At 55.1% G+C, this 26,165-nt stretch overlaps 2 protein-coding genes across 21 annotated transcripts in view; one reads left to right on the top strand and one right to left on the bottom strand.

The window, feature by feature from the left end:
- Nucleotides 1-160: 160 nt before the first annotated feature.
- Nucleotides 161-24,674, bottom strand: CIZ1 (CDKN1A interacting zinc finger protein 1). 15 transcript variants are annotated; one of them, XM_067040639.1, is made up of 19 exons: nucleotides 24,476-24,509; nucleotides 21,229-21,675; nucleotides 16,486-16,609; nucleotides 16,126-16,241; nucleotides 14,546-14,617; nucleotides 12,248-12,474; nucleotides 9,803-9,896; nucleotides 9,515-9,623; nucleotides 8,690-9,014; nucleotides 8,398-8,605; nucleotides 8,016-8,137; nucleotides 7,185-7,382; nucleotides 6,076-6,200; nucleotides 3,677-3,764; nucleotides 3,119-3,232; nucleotides 2,771-2,920; nucleotides 1,206-1,275; nucleotides 862-983; nucleotides 161-507 (listed from the first exon to the last, which is right to left on the bottom strand). In XM_067040639.1, exons 2-19 carry the CDS (start codon nucleotides 21,332-21,334, stop codon nucleotides 292-294), a joined length of 2,586 nt encoding a protein of 861 aa, XP_066896740.1. In that variant the 5' UTR covers nucleotides 21,335-21,675; nucleotides 24,476-24,509; the 3' UTR covers nucleotides 161-291. The 15 variants fall into 15 exon arrangements, with proteins under 15 accessions (XP_066896740.1, XP_066896736.1, XP_066896733.1 ...); XM_067040635.1 differs by having other exon boundaries at nucleotides 8,398-9,014; nucleotides 24,476-24,674; XM_067040632.1 differs by lacking the exons at nucleotides 21,229-21,675; nucleotides 24,476-24,509 and adding an exon at nucleotides 17,329-17,518 and having other exon boundaries at nucleotides 9,803-9,881.
- The window catches only part of DNM1 (dynamin 1), a 45,375-nt gene continuing 42,884 nt past the window's right edge, over nucleotides 23,675-26,165 (top strand). For all 6 annotated transcript variants that reach the window (XM_059072688.2, XM_067040644.1, XM_067040646.1 and 3 more), the window contains exon 1: nucleotides 23,675-23,941. In XM_059072688.2, the coding sequence (XP_058928671.1) occupies nucleotides 23,781-23,941 (161 nt within the window). In that variant the 5' untranslated portion in view covers nucleotides 23,675-23,780. The remainder of the gene's footprint in view (nucleotides 23,942-26,165) is intronic.

Here is a 26,165-nt window from a genome sequence, read left to right as displayed (position 1 = left end):
AGGAGGTGAAACACCTCGTAATCCCAGAGTCCCTGGTTAGGGAGCCTGTCTTCAGCTTTCCAGTTCTGCCACCACACTTCCCACAGGGGCTGGGTGCTGACTGAGAGCTAGCTGGGGGCCCCCTTTCCCTGTCCACCCAGACGGAAGTGCTGCCGGGGACTACACAGCCAAACTACCTTTTTTTATTGGATTTTGAGTACAAACACCAACCATGTCACAGTCTCCACACAGACTCCTAAAAAGCGTAGCAGATCTGGAGCCAGACGGAGCAGCTGTGGGCCGCTCCCTCCATCAGGTTTTGAGGCGGCTTGAGCGCCGGGGTAGTGGGTGCTGAGCGGGTTGGGCTGTCACCTTGCTGGCGGTTTTGGCTGTGTCCTGGGCGCTGGACTGCGTGGATGTGCGGCCACCGGAGGTGAACAGAGCAGTCAGGGCGTTCCGGGCGTTGATTGCACAGCGGCGGCTCACAGGCCTGGTGGTGGGGCTGGGGTTCTTGGCCTTCTTATATTTCTAGACACAGAGAGTGCAGGTGAGGCCAGGCTTCCTCCCCACCGGGTGTGCTCCTGGCCAGAGGCTGTTTCCCCAGCCCAGTTGAGACAGCGTCAGATATGCTGTGTGACCCTGTGTGATGTGCTCAGCCTCTCTGGGCCAGAACTCTAGAGCTAACAGCCCAGCCCTCAGCACCCACCAGAACAACTGCAGAAAGACATTGGCCCCAACGTGGCTCTGATTCCCTTTGTGGGCAGAGCCTCTCACTGGGGGCTGTACCCAGGGGCTGAGGCCAAGCACAGGAGGGAGGTGGCCACTGGCTGTCCCCGTCAGTTAGGACACAGTGTGACTCCCTGGGCAGGGGGCCTGACTCACCTGCAGGTTCTCAAAGTGGGCCAGGGACTTGCAGTGGGAGAGCTGCGCCCCTGAATTGCTGTGGTAGAATTTGTGGCAGATGCGGCAGATGTAGCCCATCACGGGCACCAGGAAGTCCACACCTGTGGGACAGCAGGGTCTGTGCACTCACATGCCTCACCAGCCAGTGTCCCCCCCTTCTCTAGGGGCCCACTGGCCACCCCCCCACCCTCCAGATGGGAAAAGAAAAGAGGACGAGGGGACAGGCTGCCCGGCCAGGTTGCTGTGGCTAGGATCTGGGGGGTCGCCTGGAGGCAACCCGAGGGCCGCAGCTCCTGCAGGTGGGGTCAGGGCTGGGGTCTTACCGTACGCCGTGTTGGGGCTGTAGGCCTCCGAGCCTTTCCACTCCTCTATGGATATATCTCTGGATCTCACCTGGAAACACACAGGTGTGGGCCTCCATTGGTTCTGGCTTCCCCTAGCCTCCTCCCAAACGCAGGCGGGGACTGGAACCCACCCATGCTCTTCAATCAAGGAACCCACCCTTGATTTCCAGGAGGTTGTGGGTGGCATGCTCTGAGCCTTTGCACATGCTGAGATCCTGCCCCCCGAGTGCCTTTCCCAATCTATACTTAACAGGTTCGGCTCAATCAGCCCCCTCCTCCAGGAAGCCCTCCTGCTCCCACACTGGCCATAATCCATGCCAGCGACGCCCACCACATCACACGTGTCATTTCGCTGAATCCTCATAACAACTTTCCATGGTTTGCCCATTTCACATAAGAGGAAACTGAAGCCCAGGCGCATTAACTCACTTGCCCAGGGTCGCACAGCAGGTTTATGGAGGTGCAGGGCAGTGAGCCCTAGTGAGGCCGCAGCCCTGGTTACACTCTGCCATGAGCCCCCCGCCAGCTCCCTAATGCTGCAGCAACCAGTCTTAGGGGGTAGGTTTCAAGTGATCAAGGATCCCTTGTCTCGCTGGCTGGACATGAGCCCCTTCCAGACAAGGCCATGCCTAGCAGTGCCTTGCAAACAAATCTGGCTTTTAAGAATAACGACCACCCCCTGGGCTGTGACCCTTCCTTACAGTCTGAGTTGGGGCTATTCTAAGCAGAGGAACAGGCTTTTAGAGGCCAAGGGGCTTGCCCAAGGTCATGCCACTGCTGAGCGCTGAGCAGCAAAGCTGGCATCTCCCCCAACCTGCTTAGGGCTGGAGGCCACCCACGCAACCTTCCATCCACAGCCCCGCTATGCACCACCCCCTTTGGCTGCCCCCTCACCACCCTGGACTGTAACAGACAAGCTCTGTGAGGACAGGGGCCAGCACTTCATCCCCAAGTACCCCTGGTATCCAGCACCAGGGCCTGGCCCAGAATAGATGCTCTGGAAACACTTGTTAAACTGAAAAGCTCCTCCAGCTCCTCGCTCCTGGGAAGCAGCAGAGCTGGGGTATTTTGAGCACGGGCTCTGCAGTCTCGCCTCCCGGCATCCAAGTGGGTGAGATTCTGCCAGGCAAGTGCTTGGTACACGTGTGGCATACAGTAAGTGCTCAAAAAATGTTGACTGCTCTCGCCATCCTCCTCCTCATCATCTTTCACTGACTTTTCCTGTATGCATCACATAGCTCCCCTCTCCATGCCCTTAGGATGCTGTTCTCTTGCCCTAGGATGCCCTTTCTCTTCCACAGGTAAAAACTTCAGCCAGGCTTTGAAGACCTTGCATATGTCACCTGCCACCCTATAGGCGTCATGATGTATATTTACATGTCGTCATATTGAATAGAGTTCCCAGCGATACTAAGTCGTGGCAGGCCTTCGTGCCCAAAGATGCCAGCTCAGTGCTTCCTGGCCCCCGGGAGGTGGGGTGAGGTCTCTCCTGGGCTGGGAGCCCAGCCTCCAGCCTCCGTTCCACACCACCTCCCCCCAGGCACCTGCTTGCAGAACTCCTCCTCAACCTCGATCTCGTCTTCATCATCGTCGTCCTCCTCCTCTTCTTCATCGCCCTCAAAGCAGCCCACGGCGTCCACCGTGATGAAGTGGTCCTCATCTTGGCTGGCAATCTCCTTCTCGAGCAGCTTCAGCTTCCCAGGGAGTGGGTGAAGGCTCAAGTCAGCTCTGGGCAGCCAGGGTGCGACACCCCATCCTCCCCACACCCCAGAGAACTCCAGTCCCTCCAGACCTGCAATGAATTTGGACTGGAATACACCTCCACTTGCTGTGTGGCCTTGGCCAACACTCTGCTTCTCTGGGCCCATGTCCTCTGAGGGAGCTGGGCTTACCTCCTTGGCTTTGTCCTTATGCCCCTGGGACTTCACATGCTCCACAAACTTGCGGGGGGTCTTGAAGTAGCGGTTGCAAACAGTGCAGAAAGGCCGCAGGGACTGTTTGGCGATCTGGGGACGGGAAGGCAGGCCGGGTGGGCGGCGGGCAGCATCCCCAGGTGCAGCCAGGCAGGGCCCAGCGAGACCTCGCCTCCCAGGCCCACAACTTCTGTAATCGGCTGGCTGTGCTTCACAGAACACAGGCAAACACATTCCATCCCTGTGCTATAAGGTAGGATGACAGATGGCAACAGAGACAGGACTGTCGGAAGATAGGGAGAGAGGGCAGGCACCTGAGGACCCCATGAGTCCCGAGGCTGAATGCAGGGTGCGATGGTGCCTTGCCCACATTGGACAGATGGGGGAAACGGAAGCCCAAAGAGGAAACATGACTGACTCGTCATGAGTTACGGCCACGCGGTGACAAAGGCTGACGTTTACTTTCTGCTCCCAACCTGGGCTCTCTCCTCCCCAGCCCTGGGCTTGGGCGCCTTCACAGCAGGTGGGCCCTCATACCTTGTGGTCCTGTGTCCTCCGGTGCTGGATCAGGTCCCCCATGTAGTAGAGCTGGCAGGTGTTGCACCAGCGCCTGGGTGGAGGCTCTCTGAATGATGACAATGAAAACGAGTACAGTGTGACACACAGCATTCTTGTTGGAAAGACAGCAGCTCTTCCAGACGCCCCATAAACGGAATGCAATTCTAACAGAATCGGTTTTTGGAAACCTAACAAAATGGTCCGGAGGCTCATCTGAAAGAATACTTAAATAGGAATAAGAGAGAAAACTTGGGGGGAAATGAGATTCAGAAGCATCTGGCATACCAGGAGGCCACCAGGAGGTGACAGAACTGAGGATATCTGGCCTTGAGAACTCCTCTTATCCTTCAGTTTAGATGCCCTCTCCTTCCCAGAGCTGTTCTTGCCCCTCTGCCCATTTATGGACCTGTTCCAATCCCAGGTAGCCAGGCCCACCTCTGGGACCCCAAAGTGCCACCGCTACAGCATTTTCCACAACGGATTGGGAGGACCTGATCCCTCCTCTGCTCCTGCTGGACTGGGAGCTCTGGGGAGCCGGGACACCACCCCAGCATCCCCGGGGCCTGGCATGGGATCAGCCCAGAGTTTCTGACTGTGTCAGAAGGACACACAGCCTATCGGAAGGACTGACACATTCTGTACAGGGCCAAGTCAAGATTCAAGGGCAGACATCATCAGAAGACAGTGTAATCAGAATCCCCTCCACCTGAAGCTTGTTTATAGCTTGGGCTACAACCCTGCAGTTTTCTTCTGTCACAAGATCTTTTTTTAAAATTAATTAATTAATTTGTTTCTTTAATTTTTTTGGCTGTGTTGGGTCTTCGTTGCCGCATGCGGGCTTTCTCTAGTTGTGGTGAGCGGGGGCTACTCTTCGTTGCGGTGCGCGGGCTTCTCACTGCGGTGGCTCCTCTCGTTGCGAAGCATGGGCTCTAGGCGCGCAGGCTTCGGTAGTTGTGGCACGTGGGCTCAGTAGTTGTGGCGCACGGGCTTAGTTGCTCTGCGGCACGTGGGATCTTCCCAGGCCAGGGTTCAAACCTGTGTTCCTTGCATTGGCAGGCAGATTCTTAACCACTGCGCCACCAGGGAAGCCCAAGATCTATTTTTATATTGAATATAATCAAACTCATTCTGCAAATGCTATCTTGGATCCTGTTCTAACTTGACATTGCATCACACATATGTTTCCACATTATCCGAAATTCCCTAGAATTAGTTCTACCACCAGATCAGACTTAAACTGATCTGACTAATCCCCTAGTTTTGGATAGATCATTTCCAACTAAATTTTTTCACCATTGCATTAACTCTGCAGTGAACAACTCTGTGAGTCACCTTTCTCCTGTCTTTATGATGATTTGGCCTAAGTATAACTCCTAGGTCAGCAAGCAAAGGGAGCCTTAAGGCTGGAGAACATCCTACAAAGCCATAGGGAAGCTCTTCTCTTAGTGAAAACTGGCTAACAGAGACACAGGAGCCTTTGGAGAGAGCGCTCCCAGTCACTCAGGAGATGCAAGCTGAGGCTACCCGAGGGCCCTTCCTGTCCCCTCACCCCATGCAGGGAGCTTCAAGCTGTGACCCTCTATAAATGCTCATGGCACAGTCCCTGACCGTTGACCCAAGGCCCATCTAGCCTCTGAAAGGGTCTGATTTGGCCTCCACAGGACGTGTTTCATCTTGTTTTAATTCTGAACTAGCTGTTAACATTTTTGAAATTGGGAGATTCACATACAAATCTAGGTTTCTAGATGCCTCTGAAAAACCAGGAGGTCTGGAGCGGCGTGGCAGCTGTCCTGTGAGACATAGCCCATATCCCCCAGGGTGTCCTGAGCCAGCACCATCCTGTTTCTTTCACTGATGATGCCCCCCAGCCCCTGCAGGCCTCAGTGATTGCCCACAGAGCATCCCAAAGAGCCAGTCCCAGACTCTGGGAGGGCTGACATTTCTGATGGACCAAGCCCCCATGACAAAGAAAGGGGGTGACCCCAGGGAAGCTCTAACCTCAAGCCACAAGATGAGCAGATCCTGACCTTCAGGCCCCTGTGGTTGGGGTCAGCACATATGCCAGGCGAGTAGGGGTCTGTGCCACAACCCACTTCCCTCCCACATAGACGGTCACACTGTTCCTGCCTAGATGTAACCTTAAGAGACCGTCTAGCTCATGAGTTCCTGCATTACACCCCTCATAAGGCCATTTTACAGATAAGGAAAACTGAGGTCCAAGGCCACACAGTTGGTGGTGTGACGAGGTGTCTCGGGGAGGGCAATGCTTAACCCAAAGGCAGACCTTGTGGATGGTAGATTCAGGGTCCCTCTCTGCCGGGGCTGGCTTGTGAGACCGCCTACCCCTCCTACAGCGGCTCTGAGATCCCCCCACTCACTCGTCCTCTCGCTCCAGGACGTCCCGGGGCACAGGCAGCAGCGACAGGAGGCAGGCTTGGCTCATGTGCTGGATCTCTCCGAGCCGCTGCTGGTGCTGGGCCCCCAACATGTGGTCCTGGAACTCCTGCAGCAGGGGGGGAGGGAGGAAGGGGAGACAGGAGTGAGCCCCAGAACGGTGGGCAAGAGTAGGGCCCGGGGAAGAGGCCTCCAACCTTAGCTTCATGGTCACCCCACCTCCGCTGGGAGGCCATTTCTCTTACAACCCTGGGCCCGAGAAGGATGGTGAACGGAGGCACGGAGTGAGTACACGCCAGCCAGAGCCTCTGCCCCCCCGGAGACGGTGAGCGCCTCCAAGGCGAGGAGCAGTCTGATTCCAGGTTCCCACGACTCTGCTCAGGGGAGGCACAGAGGGACGAAGGTAACAACGGCGCTAGTCATAATCATACCAGTATGATGCTGTTATTGATGCTGTTATTAATGCTGCACTCGCTCTGGGCTGGGCCTGGGGCTTACGACTTCAATGTCAAGTCACTGAATCCCCAGAACCTCCCAGTGAGGTGAGTTTATTTTTTTATTTTTTCTTTTTTTTGCGGTACGCGGGCCTCTCACTGTCGTGGCCTCTCCCATCGCGGAGCACAGGCTCCGGATGCGCAGGCTCGGCGGCCATGGCTCACGGGCCCAGCCGCTCCAGGGCACGCGGGATCCTCCCGGACCGGGGCACGAGTCCGCGTCCCCTGCATCGGCAGGCGGGCTCTCAACCGCTGCGCCACCTGGGAAGCCCCCTATTTTTTTTTTTCTAGAGGTGGGTTCTAAATGTTTCCTCCTCTGACACATGCGGAAACTGAGGCACAAAGGGTGGAATTCACCTTCCGAAATCCGCACGGCCAGTCAGGGCTGATTTGAACCAGGTCCACCCAACTCTAAAATCCTGTCCCCTTGGCTGGTCAGGAAATGTTTTGTGAGCAAATGTACAGCTGCTGGGGGTGGGGCTTGAGGGTCCATGTGGCCACAGAGGCAGCCGTGGGAAGGGCAGGCTAGGCATCACATACAGACCCCAAACCCTCCGCCCGCCCACGTGACCTCCCCACCCACCCGCTGGGGGAGGTACCTGCTGGCTGCTGCAGCCGGCCTTGCAGATGTAGCAGAAGAACTGAAGGGCCTGCTTAGAGGGCATGCTGGCCGCTGCAGGGGTGGCAGAGGTAGAGTCGCCAGACCAGGGCCCAGGCGTGATGGGTACAGTGCTAAAGGCCCGGCTGTCACTGCTCTGCAGGATGGTGACCTTCAGGGAGCCCCCGGCACCCCACACCTACACCGGGGGCAGAAGCAGAGCTACCACCAGCCGGGCGCTTACAGTGGACCAGTCCCATGCTAAACGTCTAGGAGCCCTCCTGACAGCCCACTTTACAAGTGGGGAAACTGAGGCTCTGAGCTGCTAGCGGATTGCCCAAGCTCGCTCAGCCAGGAAGCACCACAGTCACGAGTCAAACCAAGGTCCTCCTCACTCTACCCACCCCACCCCTCACACGACAGATGGAGATGCATGAAGAAGGGAGGGGGTTTGGCCAGAAGGCAGGGCTGGGCCCCCGAGCCCCAGGCACAGGCTTCCATGCTGCGCTCTCTCCGCTGGAGCAACGTTACCCGCGGGGGGCTCTGGGGGCTCTAGTTTCGGGGTGAGGCGGCTGGAAGGGACCCTTAGCACTAAAAGTACCTCCAGATCATCAGAGCAAAGGCATGTGAAGGCACCACATGAGAGTTTGCTGAACCACTGTCACTGAACCACTGTCAAACCCAGTCTGGTCTGCCCACGAACCCAGGTGGAGGGCTTCTGTCACATTTCACAGGAGGGGAAACCCGAGGGGGCGCTGAGGGGGTCTGAGGCAGAAGGAGGCCCTCCCACCACTGGGTGTACCATGTGGCCCTCACCAGCATCTCTACCCACCCCCAGCATCTCTCTTGCTCTTTTTTCACATTCTCCCACATCCAGGCCACTGGTCAACTCTTCCTGGCTCTCCTCCAGGCCAACCTGGGCGCCCACTGGCTCCGGCGAGGCCTCCTCCAGGCCTGAAATGACAGACGTGTTCTGCTTCCCCAGGGTCCATCTCCCACATGGGCCCTGAGGGACCCAGGCCCAAGAGCCACCTTCTCTGCCCACATCCAGGACCTTGAAGCCTCCAGTGCAGACGGCCCCGAACCCTAGATCCAGGCCCAACCCTCAGTCCCAGGCAGCACCCAGTCAGGGTTGGACAGTGCCAGGGTAGGACTGAAGGGTTCAGGCAGAGCTGCCCCATCACCAGGCCGGCTGGGAGCCACTGCTCACTTACCTGCTCCAGCTTCCACCGTATCGGGTGGCGTCTCCAGCACTGCAGAGTGAACCGGAACTGGGGCCTTCTCCGGTGCTGGCACCGACACCTGTGGCTGAGTCTGAGGCTGTCTCTGGTTTGGCTCCAGTGGCTGTACTGGCAACTGCACTGGAGGTTGCTCCAGTGGTAGCTCCAGCGGCTGGACCCTCGGCTGCGCCTCTGTCTGGACCTGTGGATACGTCTGCGTCTGTGCCTGTTTCTGCAGCAGTGGCTGCACCTGCCTTGGGGACTGTGAACGTGCCTGTGGCTGCACCTGTTTCTGAGGCTCTGCCTCCTTCTGCAGCTGCAGCTGCTCCTGTTGCGGTACTAAGTGCTCTGGAGAAGTCTGTGTCTGTGCCTGCTTCTGCAGCTTTGGCTGCACCTGGGCCTTCAATGGTAGCATCTGTGGCTGAGTCTGTGGCTGCACCTGGGCTTGGATCTGCAGAACTCGTGGCTGAAATCGTGGCAGCACTCGAGCTTCCAGTGACTCAGGCAGCAGCTCGGTTGTCTGTGTCTGCTTTGGTGCCATCAGCCGGGCCTGTGGCTGGACCTTTGCCTGCAGCTGCCCTGGGGTCCCCTTCTCTGTGGGCTCCTCTGAGCTAGGAAGGATCAAAAGAAGATCAAATTCAATTGGCCCCAGGGGCTCCCAAGAAAGGCCATGACCTAGGCTCCAGTCCTAGTTATGCCCCCTACAAAGCTAAGGATTTGGACAAGCCCCCTCGGCTCTCTGGGTCCCAGTTTCACCTAAATAAATTGGATCACTTGCTCCCACCTCCCACAACTTGCTAATATGTATCCGAGGTCCTGTAAGCCTGCCTACCCTCTGCCCACTCTCTGAGGTTCCAGATTCACATCTTCACCCCTCCAAGCTGGCCACCTCACCTGCCTCCAGGTGGTTCAGTCTCAGTGAAGGTGCCAGAGTCCGTCTGGCTGAGGGCCTTCCCAGGTAAGGTGAAGAATTAGGTTTGACATTCCTCCAAGCCAGAAACCAAGGCCCTTTCCTTGAAGGATCTCACCCCACCTACCCCCTACCCTCTGCCTTTGCAGGAATCAGGGTACAGGGTACCTGGGCCCCGGGCAGGTTTTCAGCATCAGTTACCTCTTTGACCTTTTAGCCGGTGGCTCAGACGCTGCACAAGACTCAGGCTCAGATGCTGCAGTGCATTTCTCCTTAGTGATGCCATCTGGGCGGTGGGGAGATTCTTGGTCTGGAATGGAGGGCAGGTGAATGACTGCCGTGCCGGATATAGCAGGTACGAGCTCCAGAAGATGGGGCCTGGGCTCACCCTCCACCCACCCTGCAAGATCCCTGCCTCCATGACCACCCCTGCACCCCACTGCCCTAACCCGCGTCCCCTCTGAAGGGCCAGCAATCTCCCTCCCTCACCTTCAGGTGTGTCTGTTCGGGGCTCTGCGGCTTCCTCAGACCCCTCTGGGGGGTCCGACTTGTCCTCCACAGGCATCGTCTGAGAAGAAGAATCCTGCTTCCTTTCAGAAACCATTTATGATACCTGCCACCCACCCCAGTAAATATTCCCTTGCCCAAGAGTGGCTGCAACACGTCCCCCAGGGGATGACGGAGCCTGGCCCCAGAGAAGATCCTAAACACCCCAGGAATTCTGTCCAGGGCGTTCCATCTAGCTGCCTGCCGGTTAAGTAAATGCAGGTTTGGGGGATGCAATGCCTTCACGTGGTCCACGGTGCTGCCTCCTGATTCCCCACCCCGTTCTCCACAAAGCAGCCAGAAGGATCCTTCTCTCTCTCTTTTTTCTTTTGTCGGTCATGCCGCTACGCTTGCGGGATCTTAGCTCCCGGACCAGGGATCGAACCCAGGCCACGGCAGTGAAAGCACAGAGTCCTAACCACTGGACCACCAGGGAATTCCTGAGGGACCCTTCTCAAACCTGATCACGTCTCTCATCTCTGTCAGGCTGCAACCCTCCCGTGATTTCCCGTAGCCCTGGATGACTCCTTCCTTACCCCAAGCCGGAAACTACCCACCCTCCCCACACCCCTGCACAATCTGGCCCCTACCCCATGCCCACCCCTCCAGCCTCAGCTCCCCCCCACGCTCCTCCTCCCCCTCTCTATGTCCACACTGGCCTTCTCTCTGTTTCCCCAAAGCCCCAGGACTTCTCCCAGAGCCCCAAAGGCACTTCTTGCAGGAAGCCTTCCTAACCCATAGTACAGGCCCCCAGGCTTCCTTTCTGTGGCATTTTTCATAGTCATAATTCATTGGCTGGAGCATTATTTGCATTAAGGTCTCACCACTACCACCACCCCCTCCCCATCCCAAGATCTCCAGGAGAGCATCTCCAGATGCCTTCTCTGCACCAGTGAGTCCTCCACAGGACTTAACAGACATTTGTGAGATGAACACACAGCCCCACATGGTTCCAGGGCACCCCAGGAAGCCTCAGGAATCCACATGCAGCTTCCCTCCCTCCTACTAAGCCCGAGGAACCAGGGCTGAGTGGAAACATGCACCACATCGGGACCCCACACCCTTCAGAAACTACCCAGCTCTCACCCTGCACGACATGGGCACTGGCCTGCGAGTCAGGAGGGCTGGCCTCTGGGTCTGTCGTGACAGCTGTGCAGTCCAGGGCAACCTCCACCCCACTGCCTCGGTTTTCCCATATGTAAAATGGGGGCAAGGAGGTAAACACTAGGCCAGACTGTGTTAGGACAAGCCCGACCGTTAAGTCAGAGGCCGCCTGGACCCCTCTCTGGAGGGAAATGCCTCACCTCCAGATGTGGGCTGGCGCCAGAGCAGCCAGAAAAGGAGGGTGTTCCACCCCTCCACCGCCAGATGCTCTCAGGAGTGTGGTGTGTGTGAGGAGCTGCCAGGACGTTCAGGGACAGGACAGACTCAGGGAGGATATTATTCCCTTTGAAAATCCCTGAGTCTTACTGCTTTTGTCAGGGAAAGGCCTGTAGAGGCTTAGAACCTTCAGCTGGCAACAGTGTAGAGGATTTTATAACATTGTTTTACCCCCAATCACTTTTCTTTTACTTCTATGTGTGGCAATTAATTTAGCCTTTTTAAACAAACTTCAGACAGTGATATAATGTTTCCTTTTTAACTAAATGTAACAGAGAAGCAGCTACTTCATTTAAAGCTGTGCTATCCCAGACGGGAGCTACTAGCCACATGTGCCTGGCTTCTGAGCCCTGGAAATGTTGGAAGCCGAACTGAGACATAAGCATAAAATATACACCGGAATTTAAAGACTTAGTACAAAAAAAAAAAAAAAAAAAAAAATGCAAAATGCTGTATTCATTTTTTATATTGATTACAGGTTGAAATGATACTTTTTAAAATATATTAAGTTGAATAAAATATGCGAGTACAATTAATTTCACCTGTTTCTTTTTACTTTGTTACTGTGATTACTAGAAAATTTTAAATTACATGTATGGCTCACATTTTATTTCCACTGGGCAGAGCTGATTTAAAGAAAATTGGTAGAATACACCTAAAATGAATACAATGTTATATGTCAGTTTTTTCAAAAAGAGAGAAATATTAGTAAGTAATATTAGTGAATAATATAAATAGCAATTTTAAAGGGAATAAATAATAGTACTGGTGGTGTTTGGATATAGCAAAAATCACATCTGGGTTCAGGAATATTTAAAGTTTGGGAAACACTAAGCAAGTCTAACTCCTGCCCCCTTCCCCATTTTACAGATGAGGAAACTGACGTACAAAGAGGGGTATGACCTGCCCAAAGGCCAATGTGAGCCAGAGAGGGCAGAGCTGGGCTGATCCCCAGATGCACCCTCTCCCACGCCCATCCTCACCTGCTCCAGTCCAGATACCACTCACCTTGCGATTGGGGGTTGTAGAGGAGATCCGGGCCTGCTTCTGGGTGTTCCGCCCTGAAAGGTTGAGCTGGGAGGGGTTTATGGGGACCCCAACAGGAGGAGGGCCCAGCAGGGACTGCCGAGTGGCCTGGGGAAAGAACTGCTGTAGATTTGGGGTGGCCAGCTGCGAGGGTGTGAGGCTGGGAGCTGTCAGGTTTGGGGTTGCCAGGTTGTAGCCACGGAGGTTACCTGTGTGTGAAAAGAGGGGAGAAGAGGGATTACAACTGTGGTTGGGTGGTAGAGGCTAGGGTCAGGGGTCAGTCCTCCAAAGCATCATCTCAGTTCACTTCCAAGGGGACCCTCCCCACCCAAGGGCAGCCACAGGGGAGAGATGAGGGCCGAAGACGCAGTCCCACCTGGAGCACTGGTGAAGAGGGGGCTTTAGGGCAAGCGTTTCCTGCTTCAGCTGGGGAGGGAAGGGGGCCTTTTCCCACCCCAAATGCCTCCCCGGTCAGTGGCTTAAGCGCCCCCAGCAACTCCGCTCCCCCTCAGGCATGCTTTAGTGTACACCTTAAGGTATGTGAAAGATGCAGCACAGGACCCAAAGGGGGAACCAGTAAGATGACTGATCCCTGGAATAATTAGGCACTCTCCTACCAATAGCAGCTACCCTTCATCAAAAGTTTCCTGGGGGCTTCCCTGGTGGCGCAGTGGTTGAGAGTCCGCCTGCCGATGCAGGGAACACGGGTTCGTGCCCCGGTCCGGGAATGATCCCATATACCACGGAGCGGCTGGGCCCGTGAGCCATGGCCGCTGCGCCTGCGCGTCCGGAGCCTGTGCTCCGCAACGGGAGAGGCCACAGCAGTGAGAGGCCCGCGTACCGCAAAAAAAAAGTTTCCTGGGAAGCAGGCACTTGCTAAGCACTTTCTACGCATGGCCTCAGTCACCCCGCCCAGTCACCATCAGAGTAAGTATTATCCTCTCTACTAATGACAAAATGAGACACAAAGCAAAGGAGTGGCTTGTCCAGGGTCTCTGGGAGCAGCACTGCTGCCACAGCTGGCTACCAGAGAGGATTCTGGGGGTCTTCCTGACTCCTCCCTCTCCTTACCCTCCCCCATCCAAGCCAACACCAAATTCTATTAACACTGACTCCTACTCCTCTTCTCAGTCTAGCCTGACCCCCCTTCAAATTTCCACTCCTACCACCCCCCTTCCTAAAAAGCCACTTCATCCCCTGTGTGAATTTCAGCCACAGTTTTTGCACGGGATAGCAGCATACAGTGATCTTTCTAAAACCACATTCTGACTTCACCCCTCCCCCTGCCTAAACCCTTCCATAGCTCCCTGATACTCAGGAACGAAGCCCATTCCTCACCGTGCGAGGTCCAGTCCTGCGCTCCCCCCCGACCTCCTTTCTCGCAATTCTCCCCACACATGTGCCCACTTTATTCCAGCTACATGCTCCCAGCATCCCTCAAACAAGTCTGGTCTCTGCCTGCCTCTGGGCCTTTGCACATGCTGTTTCTTCTTTCTGGACTGTTCTACATCCCAATCATTCTTCATTCCTCCCTTTAGGTGATTCTCCTTTGGGAGGCCTTCCCAGACCCTCTCTGTATCCCCAGAGGCCCCAGCTTCCCTGTTCTAGGACCACCTGCACAATTTCCTTGTCTGCTTCCATTGCCCACCACCTAACCACCCTGCGAACTCCTTAAGGGCAGGTACCTCCTCTGACTCAGAGGTCCAGCACTGGGAATTGTGTGGCCCAATAAAGGACAGTTTAAATCCCTGACCCAGCGCTGGGATGGGAGGCACAGGGGTTAAGGGCATGTATGGGTCAGATGTGCTGGGAGAACTGGTTCAAATGCAGATTCCACAGTACAAGATCTGTGACCTTGAGCAAATCAGTTTCCCCTTCTTGGCCTCAGTTCCCTCATCTGTAAAATGGGGATAGTAATAGTGCTTGACTCACAATGTTCTATGAGGATTCAATGAGATATACAAGTGTGCCTGGTATTTACTAAGGGTTTAATTAACATTAACTTAAAACAAATACATATACACATATGTGCAGAGAGAACGCTAACCAGCTCTTAAAAACGGTAAGATAAAAGGTGGCACACTCTAAAAGAAAAAATAGACAAAGCACATGGACAAGTCACAAAAAGAATTACAAATGTTTAAAAGACAAATATAAAATATTCACCAGCACTAGCACTCCAAGAAATGTAAACTAAAACATTAATGATATAGCTTTTGCCAAGCAAATTAGTAGATTAGATGTATATATACATATATATATATGTAAAGAGTATAATACCCAATGTTGCCGTGGGCATGGTGAGACCGGCACTGTCATACGTGGCTGGTGGCATTGCAAACTGGTCCAGTCCTTCGGGAAAGCAATTTGGCAATACTTATCAAGAGCCAGAAAATATCCATCCCCCCTGACCCAGTCATTCTACTTTTGGGAATCCATTCTAAGAGAATAGTCTCAAACATGATATTCATTCCATTATTTAAAGAAAAAAAAAGAAAAGAAAAGAAGTAGAAGAAAACAGCTGAGAAAGTTTAGGGACACAAGGGCACACACCTCCAGCAGAATATTAAACAGCTGTTCAAAAACAATCTTTACAGAGACTTTCAAATAATTTGGTAAACGATCATGCCACTATATTCAGTGAAAAAGAAACAAGATACAGCCTTTCACTTATATCAGTAACCACAATCATATACAAGTCCCCAAGTTCGTGCCTGGAAAAAAAGGGGAGGAAATACACCAACACTTTAAAGGGTGGTTTTTTTCTTTAGGAGTCAATCTGCATATGACCATTTGGGTTTTCTTATACTCTTTTAAAAATATTTCTTTCACTCTTCTTTGAAGAGTATGACTTTTAAAATGAGTAAGAAAAAGTGAAAAATATATATATACATTGTGGGTCCCTGTGTGTGGTTTTATCTCTCTACCCATCCATCTATCATTTATAAGCCAGCTCTCAGGACCATCCACACCCATGTGGCCCCAGGAGGGCTGAAGAGTGATGACCATCACATCTTCTGACCTGACTGCATACCCTGCTGGGAGGCAGGATGGCCTGGTGTCTCAGAACACAGCTCTGTAGTAAGACCACTAATCAACACCTGGGCCTCAGTTTCTTCATCTGTAAAATGGGATCATGAGTGTATCTCCCCTTAGGGTTGTCAGCAGAGTCAAGGAATTGGGTTTGTCAGGGCTTCACCACAATGCCCAGTCCTGAGGACCCAGCCAGCAAGCCACAGCTACCATGTGGGAGAGGCTGGGTCTGAAGATGAGCTGGCCCCACGTCTCTGGAGCCCTGGATTACTCCTGCAGGGGCTAAGGTATCGGGAGCAGCTTCTTGTAAGGAAGAGATGAAAGACTGCTCTCCACATGGGGAAACTCAGGTAAGGACACAGGCTTAACGTAGAGGGCTAGAGACACCTCCTCAGAGACCCAGGGGGTCAGGAGGCCCAGGCCTCTGTCTATCTAGCCACTGCTGATGCTACGTGACTCAGGGCAAATGACTTCCCTTCTCTGGACCTCGGCATCCTCATCTGTCAAATAGGATGCAAAGGAGGGTGGTCAAAATAGATCTTGCCATCCATCATGTCATCTAATCTGAATGTCAGCAAACTGTGCTGAGTAGCACCCACAGAGCTAACACCATGGCCAAGGGTACACCTCTGTGATCAGACAGACCTGCATTCAGCTGAGCAACTTAGGGACTTCCACCTCCTGGAGCCTCAGTGTCCTCATCTGTAAACCAGGACGCTGACACAGATCCCTCTCAGGGTTACTGTGTGGATTTGATGAGATTCAGTGGCGTGGGGCTGCTGGGGAGTTACCGCTAAGATGGAGCGAGACAGGGCCCGCAGTCATACCTTGCAACTGCTGCAGAAGCAAAGCTCTCTGCAGCACAGAGCTGTTGAGGAGACAGGCTGAGTTGGTGCCCTGGAGATTCAGGAGCTGCTGCTGTGGCTGCTGCTGGGGGAGCCCCCTGTGTGTTAAGAGCAGGGTCAGAGGGCTCTGGGGAGAGTCAAACCCTCCCTCTTCCCTGAGACCCCTCACCTCCATTCTCTGCCCCCCTCTGCTGCAGACAGAGCATCCCCTTAGGGTGGGAACTGATGACCTCCAGGACTCAGACAGGGATGGCCCTGAGAGAAAGGGCTGGGAGGAGGTCTCCAAGGCATGGGTCAGAGGGGCAGGTCTAGAGCCGCCCACCCCTCCAGTGGGGAGCTTACCTGCTGACGGCCATGGGCAGTGCGGCCTGCGGTGGGGACTGCTGGAGCAGCTGCTGGAGCTGCAGCAACTGCTGCTGCTGGAGCTGCTGGAGCTGCTGCTGCTGTTGCTGGTTGAACATGGCGGCTGCGGGAAGGGAGGGAGTCAGGCCGGATCCCCGTCGCCCACCCCGAGCCCGCGGCCCTCACACGCTGCCGACCGAGCTTCACAGCTACCCTTCTGGTCCTGCCCAGAGCGTGCCACGCGTGCGCCCCATCCTTTCCATACACCTCTAATTGCACCAGCAGCAGAGTTCAACCACCCTCCCGCCAATTTCCCCCAAATCTTCCCAACAGTCCCTCCTCCAAATGCCCAACCCCACCCTCCATCCCTCCGACTCCCTCCACTCCGCAGCTCCAGGACGAGCGTCCGACACAAATACACCTCCCACCCCACCCTTCAGCCTTTCTCTGCGCCAGTCACGTAGCGAAGCCAGCCCCGTCCTCTCACACCCCTCTGATACTCCCACCCTGTCCCTTGTGCACAAGTTCTGTCAATAACATCAGCGCCGCCCCACCCCCATCTTTCCCTTTCTTCCACGAACAAAGTAGGAGGAAGGCTTCCCTCCACCCTAATCTCCCCCATTCCGCTGACCCCTTCCTCTACAGACAGAGCCAGCATTACACGTCAAAGCCGATGTCCACACCTGCCAACGAAGCCCTCGGCCTCCATTCAAGTGGCCCCTAAGGCTTCCGCCGTCCCCCGAGCCGCGCTCGGCCCGCGCACTTCGCCTCCCAGCGTGCCTTTGGCCACGGGAACCACACAGCCTCCTCCCCGCACCCCCTCCGCAGTCGCGTAACCCCCACCAGGGGTGGGGCGGGCCGCGCGCTCCGGATCGTGGCTCCCGGGGTCCCCGCGGCTCCGCCACGGCCTGTCCGCTCCGAAGACCAGTCCGCGGGCCCGGGCAGGGCAGCGCCCTCTGGAGGACGGGAGGTCCGGGTGCCCACGGCCGCGCCGCGAGATCCCGCCCCATGCACCCTTCGCGCTGCAGGGGCGGCACCTGCTCGGCCCAGCTGCTGGGCGGCGGTGGGAGTGGTTCCGAGCTGCTAGGGGACCCTGGGCAGCGCAGACCCTCTGCCCCGCGTCCTCCGCATCGGTAAGGGGCGGCTCTGAGCCCCAGGTCCGTCTGTCGCCCAGAGGGGTCTCTCGTCTGGCAGGGACATCGCGGGCGACTTCGAGGAGGACCATCCCCAGCAGACCTTGCCGCGGCCGCCACTGTCCCGCGATCCGAAGACCCCGCGCGGGGCTGGGGTGGGAGGGGCCGTGCAGCCGCCGGCTGTACATTCGGGGGCCGAGACCCAGCGAGAGGACGACCGGCACAACAGCAGAAGAATCAGCCCTGGAAGGGGTGGCGAGATCGGTTTGAAAGTGGTTTTTTGTTTGTTTGTTTCTCCGGTTTGGCTGGGGAGCGGGTGAAGAGGGCAGAGTTTAATGGCAAAAAACGGCGCTCATCCTGCCCGTGAACGGTCCTGCCCGCAAGGACCCTTTAACTTCAACTCTGTCCCGCGTCCCGGTGCACCTCTCCTAGGACCCCACACAAGCACTGAGGCAAACAATCCGCAATTAGTAAGAACAATCCCCTTTGCTTTTTCTGTTGCTTAGAGCCGACCACAGCTGTAACAGCCCTAGGCAATGCGCTCACTTTGCATTAGGCGCCGACTGTGTGCCACACGGCGCACAGTGGCGCTAGGGACGAGCAGACCTAAGGTCGGCCCAGCGGAGACCCGAGTGTCAACCAATCACTGCAGTCACGTGACTGCAGTCATGTGGCTTTAGCGCTTCCCTAAAGCTAGGAACCGGCTCTACTACAGCCCCGGGCGGCAGCACAGGTGCCTAACTCTGCCTGGACTTAGAGGCGCGAATGCGGCTTGGCGCGGCCGGAGGGCGGGGCGGGGTCGGGCTCAGGGGACTTCGCGCCTTTGGGTGGAAGGGAAGCCTGGACGATGCGGGCTTTGAAGGCGAGCCTGAAGAGTTGGGCTTTACCCCTGAGGGGCAGGGAGTGCTAGGGAAGAGTGTGACAGCATCATATCCGCCCAGATTAGATATTAGATCACTTGGCTCTGGTGAGAACCAAGACAGAGGCAATGGGGAAGGAGGGGTGGGTTGAGTCAAGATCGCCTAGGCTTCCAACCAGTAGATCTGGGTGCTAGCCTTGGAGAGGTCCGGTGTTGAATTGGGGCTCCACTGCCTTCTGGCTAGGCGACCCTGGCTGATGCAGCAGTCCTCTCTGAGCCTGTTTCTTCGACTGTAAAATGAGTACCCCCTCCCGGGGTTTTTGTGTGTGTGTGCGCCTGCCTGTGTGTGTGTGTGTCTGCGTATGATATTACATAATGTTTAGCACTGGCACCTGGCACAGGGGAGCTTAGCAAATTGCCAAAGTAAAAAAAAAAATAAAAACACCTAAAAATAATGCTCATGCTGGTGAAGGTAGGGAAGGCAGCGGTGGCTTCCTGTGCTAATTCATCTTTCTGGAAAGCAATCTGAAAATTCTCTATCAAGACTCTTGAACATGTTCTGCCCCTTTACCTGGTCCCCACTTGTAGGAATCTAGCCCAAGAAAATAATCAGAAACAAGCCTTTTAAAAGGCAGCAGGTTTGGGGCTTCCCTGGTGGCACAGTGGTTAAGAATCCGCCTGCCAATTCAGGGGACACAGGGTCGAGCCCTGGTCTGGGAAGATACCACATGCCACGAAGCAACTAAGCCCATGTGCCACAACTACTGAGCCTGCACACCTAGAGCCCGTACTCCGCGACAAGAGAAGCCACTGCAATGAGGAGCCCGCGCACCGCAACAAAGAGTAGCCTCCGCTTGCCGCAAGTAGAGAAAGCCCGCGCGCAGCAACAAAGACCCAACGCAGCCAAAAATAAATTAATTAAATTTATTTTTTAAAAAGACAGCAGGGGGCTTCCCTGGTGGCGCAGTGGTTGAGAGTCCGCCTGCCGAGGCAGGGGACACGGGTTCGTGCCCTGGTCAGGGAGGATCCCACATGCCGCGGAGCGGCTGGGCCCGTGAGCCATGACCGCTGAGCCTGCGCATCCGGAGCCTGTGCTCCGCAGCGGGAGAGGCCACAACAGTGAGAGGCCCGCGTACCGCAAAAAAAAAAAAAAAAGACAGCAGGTTTCTGTGATAACCTATATGAGAAAAGCATCTAGAAAAGAATGAATATATGTATAACTGAATCACTTTGCTGTATACCTGAAACTAACACATTATAAATCAACTATACTCCAATAAAATTAAAGTATAGTTTTTTTTTAAAAAGCCAGCAAGTCGCTCACAGAAACATTATTTATAATAGCTGTCTGGAAAATAATCAGCTTGGAGAACAGCTAAATAAATCACGGTGTCTGCCTCTTAAGGAATAGCACACAGCCTTCAGAAAGTATGTCTTCAAAGGATATTTAAACACTCATGATATGATATGAATTGAACTCCGTAGGTTACAAAAGTGCATACACATTATGACCCCAGTTTTGGAAAGAATAAATGTGTGTAGTGGGCTCATGGGTGGGGGAAACTGAGGGCCAGGGAGGTGAACTGACTTGCCCAAGGTCATTGGGTTAGACCGTGGTAGGGGTGGGATTTGAACAGCAGGCAGTCTAGCTTTGGAGCTGTGCCCTTGATCCTCAGCATACAAGGGATCTAGGCTTACGTTGTTGTTCCAGGCTTATGGGGAGCTCCTCGTTGTAAGATGGGGCAGTGCCAGCACAGATGCCTGGACCATCGGTGCCCCAAAGCCCCTGGGAAATCTCGGTGCCCATCCCCCAGCCACACAGAGGAGGGCACTATGTGTGCCCTAGCCCGGCCCAGATGCTTCTTCAGCAGTGACCTTGCCCCAGACATGGCCAGGTGTCTTGGCTTCATGCACCTGGTCTGCTTAGTTTGTCTTCTTCTCACAGTGGATCCACATTCTAGCAGGACAAGCCCTGCCTCTTATTAACCTCTTCATCCCCCTATGTCTTGCTTGAGGTCTGGCATGAAGTAGCCACTGATTAATACCTGCTGAAGAATAAATGAATGAATGAATCCAAAGGGCCAGACCCTGAGCAGACTTAGTGACTAAATATAATGGCTTGACCCAGGAGCTATAGGGTCAAGGCTGCACCATAAGGCCATTGCACAATTCAATACAATCAGCATTTATTGAGCACCCGCTGTATGCCCAACAAAAACCCCATCAGAAAGGACTAGTGTTTTATTTCATGTGCCTTAAAAGTGTCTAGGTTGCAAGAGCTGGTGCAGTATAGGATATAAACATAGAAGCCCTGGGTCTCACCTCCCTCCATTCACATCTTCACTCCATCACTTTCTGGCTTTGTGACCTCAGCCGCATTCCTCTTTGTGCCTCAGTTGCCTCATCTGTCAAGGAGAACTAATAAGAACTTCTCCCTCCTGAGGGTTGAATCTCTCAGCACAGTAACCTGGCCCAGGGGGAGATGCCCAGTGAGTGTTACTGCTACTGATCTGCAAGCATAGGTGGTGGTTACAGCTTCAGGGGCTCCAGAGAGAATTCTCCCTTGTTAGTGCTCAAAGTAGAGGGTCAAAGCCATTTCTAAGACTCTCATTTAACTCATTGGCTTTCTGGACTCCCAACTTCTCAGCACCCGGGAGAACCATCTGCAGTATCCCTCCTTCGGTCCTCACCAAGCCCTGTGGGAACAAGGACAGGGTAGACTTCAGGTTCATTTCCTTTCTGATTGCATACCTTTGCTTATGCTGATTCCCCTGCCCAGAACATCAGCACTTCTCTCTTCACACTCCCCCACCAAGTGGCATTTTATCCATCCATTCTTCAAGCCCAGCACAGTCATTTTTAGCAAACCAGGGAACAAAACCAGAGCACCACCAAACAGTGGGAAACTATGCAGCCGTGAACAAGGAATGTGACCAAATTGTTCTTACGCTGAAAGACGTCAAAGACATACTGTTGCTAAAAAAAGCAAGTTGCATGTAATAATACGTATTAGAGCTCCAACTCTGATGTGCACTGGAATCGCCAGGGGCCCTTGTTCTTGTGGAATGTAGGCTGTGATCCAGCAGGTCATGAGTGAAGCCTGAGAGTCTGCATTTCTGACAAACTCGGGGTGATGCCCAGGCTGCTGGTCTGGCGTGGGTGATACAGCAGTACCGGATTTATTGTATGATCCCATTTCTATAAAAGGAAAATGAAACAAAATGAATATATTTGGGATAAGCCAGAGAATAAACTCTAAGCTATAAGTAGTGGTTATTTCTGGGTGGGAGAATGGCCAGAAGCTATCAAACGCTGTGTAAAGTCTGATTTTTACAATACGTTTCCCTATTGTAATTAGGAAAAACAACCTAGCCATGATGGTGCTGTTCTAGGCAGACATCTGTATCCTGCACCCTCTTTCCAAATTAATGGCTCCAATTCAGGTTTCATCTCTGCCCTCTCTGCTCTCAGAGCATAAAAATGGGCTGGCTTGGAGCAGCTGCACAGGATGTGTGTTGTGTGTGACTGATGCCCCAGCTATCTGGAAGGCTGTGATCATCAGCAGCAGTTTAATAAGGGTCTCCTAAGTGCCAGACCAGGGCCATGCCCTTCGCAGGCATTCCCACATTGGATAACTGAGGCTCAAAGATGTGCAGGGACCCGGATCACACAGCTCGTCTGAGACCGAGGCCCAGCTCCTGGGATGGGATCCGCTTATTCCCCTCTGCCTGCCTGGAAAATTCCTCGCCAAGATGTCCACATGAGTTGCTCCCTCACTTCCTTCAGGTCTCTGCTCAAATTTTTACCTTACCAGAGTCCTCCTCTGACCACTGTATACAAAAGAGCGACACTACCCCCTCCTCCAACTTCCCCAGCTTTCTTGCTTTCCAAATCACTCATCACCATCTGACAGTCATATTTATTGCCTTATTTGTGCTCTGTCCTTCTTTTTCCACTAGACTATAAGCCACATGTGGGTAAGGGCTTTATCCATTTTGCTCACTGCTTTTTCACCGGGGTCTAGCATAGTTCCTGGCTTAATAAATATGCATTAAATGGGTGAATGCACAACAGTCTTCAATTCACAGGCCACTGATCTCCCAGCAGTGCCCCCGCTCTGTTCACAGACAGAGTGACCTGCTGATCCCCAGCAGCACAGGGTAGGCTGGCCTTTCTTCCCAGCCTTGTGGGGAGTCCAAATTAGGTTCCTTAAATGCAGAGGTGGGTGGCTAGGCCTGGGGCCCCATGGTCTCTCCATGTGAAAAGGATAAACAGGGTAGGGTTGTAGAAGTCCTGGATTCAAATCCCACTGTTTTACCACCACCCTGATAGTTTGGGGAAAAGACTGTCACTCTCCAGGACAAGAAGTCCCAACTGTCCCAAGAAGGTCCTTCCAAGTGTCAGGGCCTTTGTACTTGCCGTTCGTTTGGCCTGGCTGGCTCCTTCTCAACATTTAGGTCTCTTCTCAAATGTCACCTCCTCAGAGAACCCCCCGAACCTCCCAGGCTAAAGAGGACTCTGCACCCACGCAGGTACCTCTCTTCACACCTCATGTTTATTTCTCCCATCACTATTAGTATAAACTATTTTCACTTTTACTGTTTCATTTATCTGTTTATTCATTTACTGTCTGTCTCCACTGTAAAATCTATGAGGGAAGATCTTGTTCTTGTTCTTGTTTACTGTTGTATCTCCAGCGCCTAGAACAGGGTCTGGCTTATAGTAGGTGCTCAGTAAATATTTGTTGAATTAATGTTCTATATCTTCTCCTTCTAGAAACAGGGAAACTGAGGCCCAAAGGCGGGAAGGGAAATGCCGGAGATAAACTAGTCACAACCTAGAGTAGAAGGCAGTGAGGGCAAGTGGAACTGAAGGTCAGGAGACTATGACCTTGGAGGAGGCCCATGTCTCCAAGCCTCAGTTTCCTCATCTGGCAGTCATGACCACTATCCGAGGGGCCTGGTACTAACGGTACCTAGTACCTAGGAGACCTTGACCATTTCCAGGAACGATATCTGCGGTGCAGCATCCGCGCCTCCCCCAGAAACAGCTCGAGCGCCCCAAAATCCGCAGAAGGAGAAAACTACAGTCCCCATAGTGTCACGGGCGGCGCCTGCGCATGGCTGCCGGCCCGGAGGGCTGCGGGCACCCTCTAGCGGCACTCTGGCGCAGCGCTCCGCTCCGATCCCTGAGGGGCGGGGGGCCCGCGGCGCAGGCAGTCTGAGCGCGCGGCTGCAGCGGCGGAGCCAAAGCCAGGAGCCCAAGCTGCCGACGGATCGCAGCCCGCGGGGCCAGCCGCAACCATGGGCAACCGTGGCATGGAGGATCTCATCCCGCTGGTCAACCGACTGCAGGATGCCTTCTCCGCCATCGGCCAGAACGCGGACCTCGACCTGCCGCAGATCGCCGTGGTGGGCGGCCAGAGCGCCGGCAAGAGCTCTGTGCTCGAGAATTTCGTAGGCAGGTAGGAGCGGCGCGCCCCTGAACTCGGACTCCCCCCGCCCGGGCCCTCTGGGCCTCGCCACCCGGCCCCGACGGCAGCCCGTGGCGCTGCACCGCGGAAGGCGCGCCCCCCGCCTCCAGCCAGAAGGAGGCGGCCCACCCCCGCCACGAGAGCCCCTCAGGGGCGCAGCGCCCCCGGCTTGTCCGCAAACGTCAAGCCAGCAGCCACGGGATCACGCCCCCCTCCTCCGCCCCATCCTTTGGGGAAGACAGCGAGACCCTGGCAATGGGCTGTCCCCCCAACCCCCCTTGGGTACTGAGGGGCCTGCATTACTCAGCTCCTCCCTTCGGCCCTGGGGGTCTCTTGAGGGGGGCAGCATCCCTGGGACAGTGCCCCCAACCCCAGGCCCTACGGAGGACAGCTCCCTCCTGTCATGGGAATTCCCGGACCTTGGCAGGGGACCCCCCCCCCCCCGCCCCATAGCCCCTGGGAGAGGAGATAGCCCCGTGGGCATCGGGGAGCAGACGCAGCCTCCCGCCCGTCACACACACACACCTCTGCGGCTCCAGCCGCCATCCGTGCGCAGCGCGGAAGAGGGGGGAGGCGCGGATTGCAGGATGAGGAAGAGGACGGGGTGGGGGAGAAACCGCTTCTGATCCTTTACTGAGCAGCCGGCCCCTTGCCCCGCCGCCGCCCCTGGGTGGGGGCACCTGTCAATGTCGTTCTTCCCTTGGCCTGGCAGAGGGATTGTAATGGAGGGAGAAGGCGGCGGAGGGCAGAGACGACTAAAACAGGGAGGCAGGGTGGCGGGGAGGGGGCAGCCATTTGCACAACCTAATCCCCCTCCTGTCTCTGATCTCACAAGGCGCTGGGAGGGCCGGGTGGCAAGGAGTCGGGGGAAACCACGAAGACAAAGGATGTCCTGGGTTTAGGGAAGCAGGCAGGGTCGTGACCCCCACCCCAGGGTCCCCCAAGAAAGGGGAGGCGGAGATGGCTTTTTCGGGTGCTGAGAAGGAGAGAGAGAGGATGGCGCTCTCGGCCCTGTGCTGGAGACTGAGTGGGGGCTGGGCTCTGAGAGGGTGCGGGAGAGCTGACACTGACCGGCCCACTGGGTCTCATCTCCCTCCCTCGCCTTCTTCAGAAACCCTAGCTTTGTGCCAATGACCTTCATGGCTAAAGACGTGAACTGTCGACATGTGGGAGAGGGAGGCAGGTAGAGGCTTCCGCCCTCAGAGGGACAGCAGTTCCGGGCCAGACATCCTGGGTCCAAGCCAGCTTCTGCTGTGAAACCTCAGGCGAGTCACTGCCCCCTCAGAGCCTCAGTTTCCCCATCTCTAATATGGACGGTTGGACCGGACGGTTGTTCGTGCCCCACAAATGACCTGGGAAGCCCAGTGTCAATGCCAGGGATGAGAGGGCAGGATCCCGCCTGGAGCTATGAGTCTGGGGGGTGCGGCCAGGCCCATCTGGTCAGCAGAGGGAGACGCCGTCTGTCTCGCAGGGACGGGCTCCCACAGAAGCCCCCCTAATCACGTGACCCCCCCCCCAGAGCAGCAGAGGCACAGGCAAGAGACACACGGATGGTTCCCGTCCCTACGCCTGGCTGTCAGAGTGAGGGGGTGGGAGGACCCTGGAGGCAATAAAGCCCCGGGGTCTTCGTGCTTTATATGGCACTCGTGGACATCCAGCCCTTTCCAGTGTACAAACCATAAGCCTGCCTTTCATCCATTGGTCATCTGCTGAGCGCCTGCTCTGTGCCTGCTGCATGCCCTGGGCAGGGGGCACAGAGGGGAAGGTGACCTCAGCTCCCACCTGCTGGGCCCTTCCCATGTGCCCCATGCCATGCAATATGGGATGGGTCACAACAGCCCCATGAGGCAGGTGCCGTGATACCCATCCTGCAGGTGAGGAAACTGAGACGCTGAGGTTAGAGGCCATGTCCAAGGTCACAGGGCCAGGAAGGACAGCATCTATTAGACTCCAATCTGGAGCCTGCACAGCCTCTACGAGCCCAGCTCTGCACTGAGCAAAGGGACGTGCAGGGGTGTGGGCCCCCATTTTCCCCATCTGAGTCATGGGCAGACTGACAGCTGCTGCCTTGCCTTCCTGAGACAGTGGCATGGAGCTCCAGTGAGTTCATGGGTGTAAAAGCCCCCTTTGGTAAACACGCGGCAGGGAGGTGTTGATTGTCAGTTAGGTTTGGGGCCTGCATGTGCCAGGACAGACCGGGCCCCTGCCCTTTCAG

The sequence above is a fragment of the Kogia breviceps genome, chromosome 8 (assembly GCF_026419965.1).
Source record: "Kogia breviceps isolate mKogBre1 chromosome 8, mKogBre1 haplotype 1, whole genome shotgun sequence".
Lineage (NCBI taxonomy): Eukaryota > Metazoa > Chordata > Mammalia > Artiodactyla > Physeteridae > Kogia > Kogia breviceps.
This window is presented reverse-complemented; position numbering and strand designations above follow the sequence as displayed.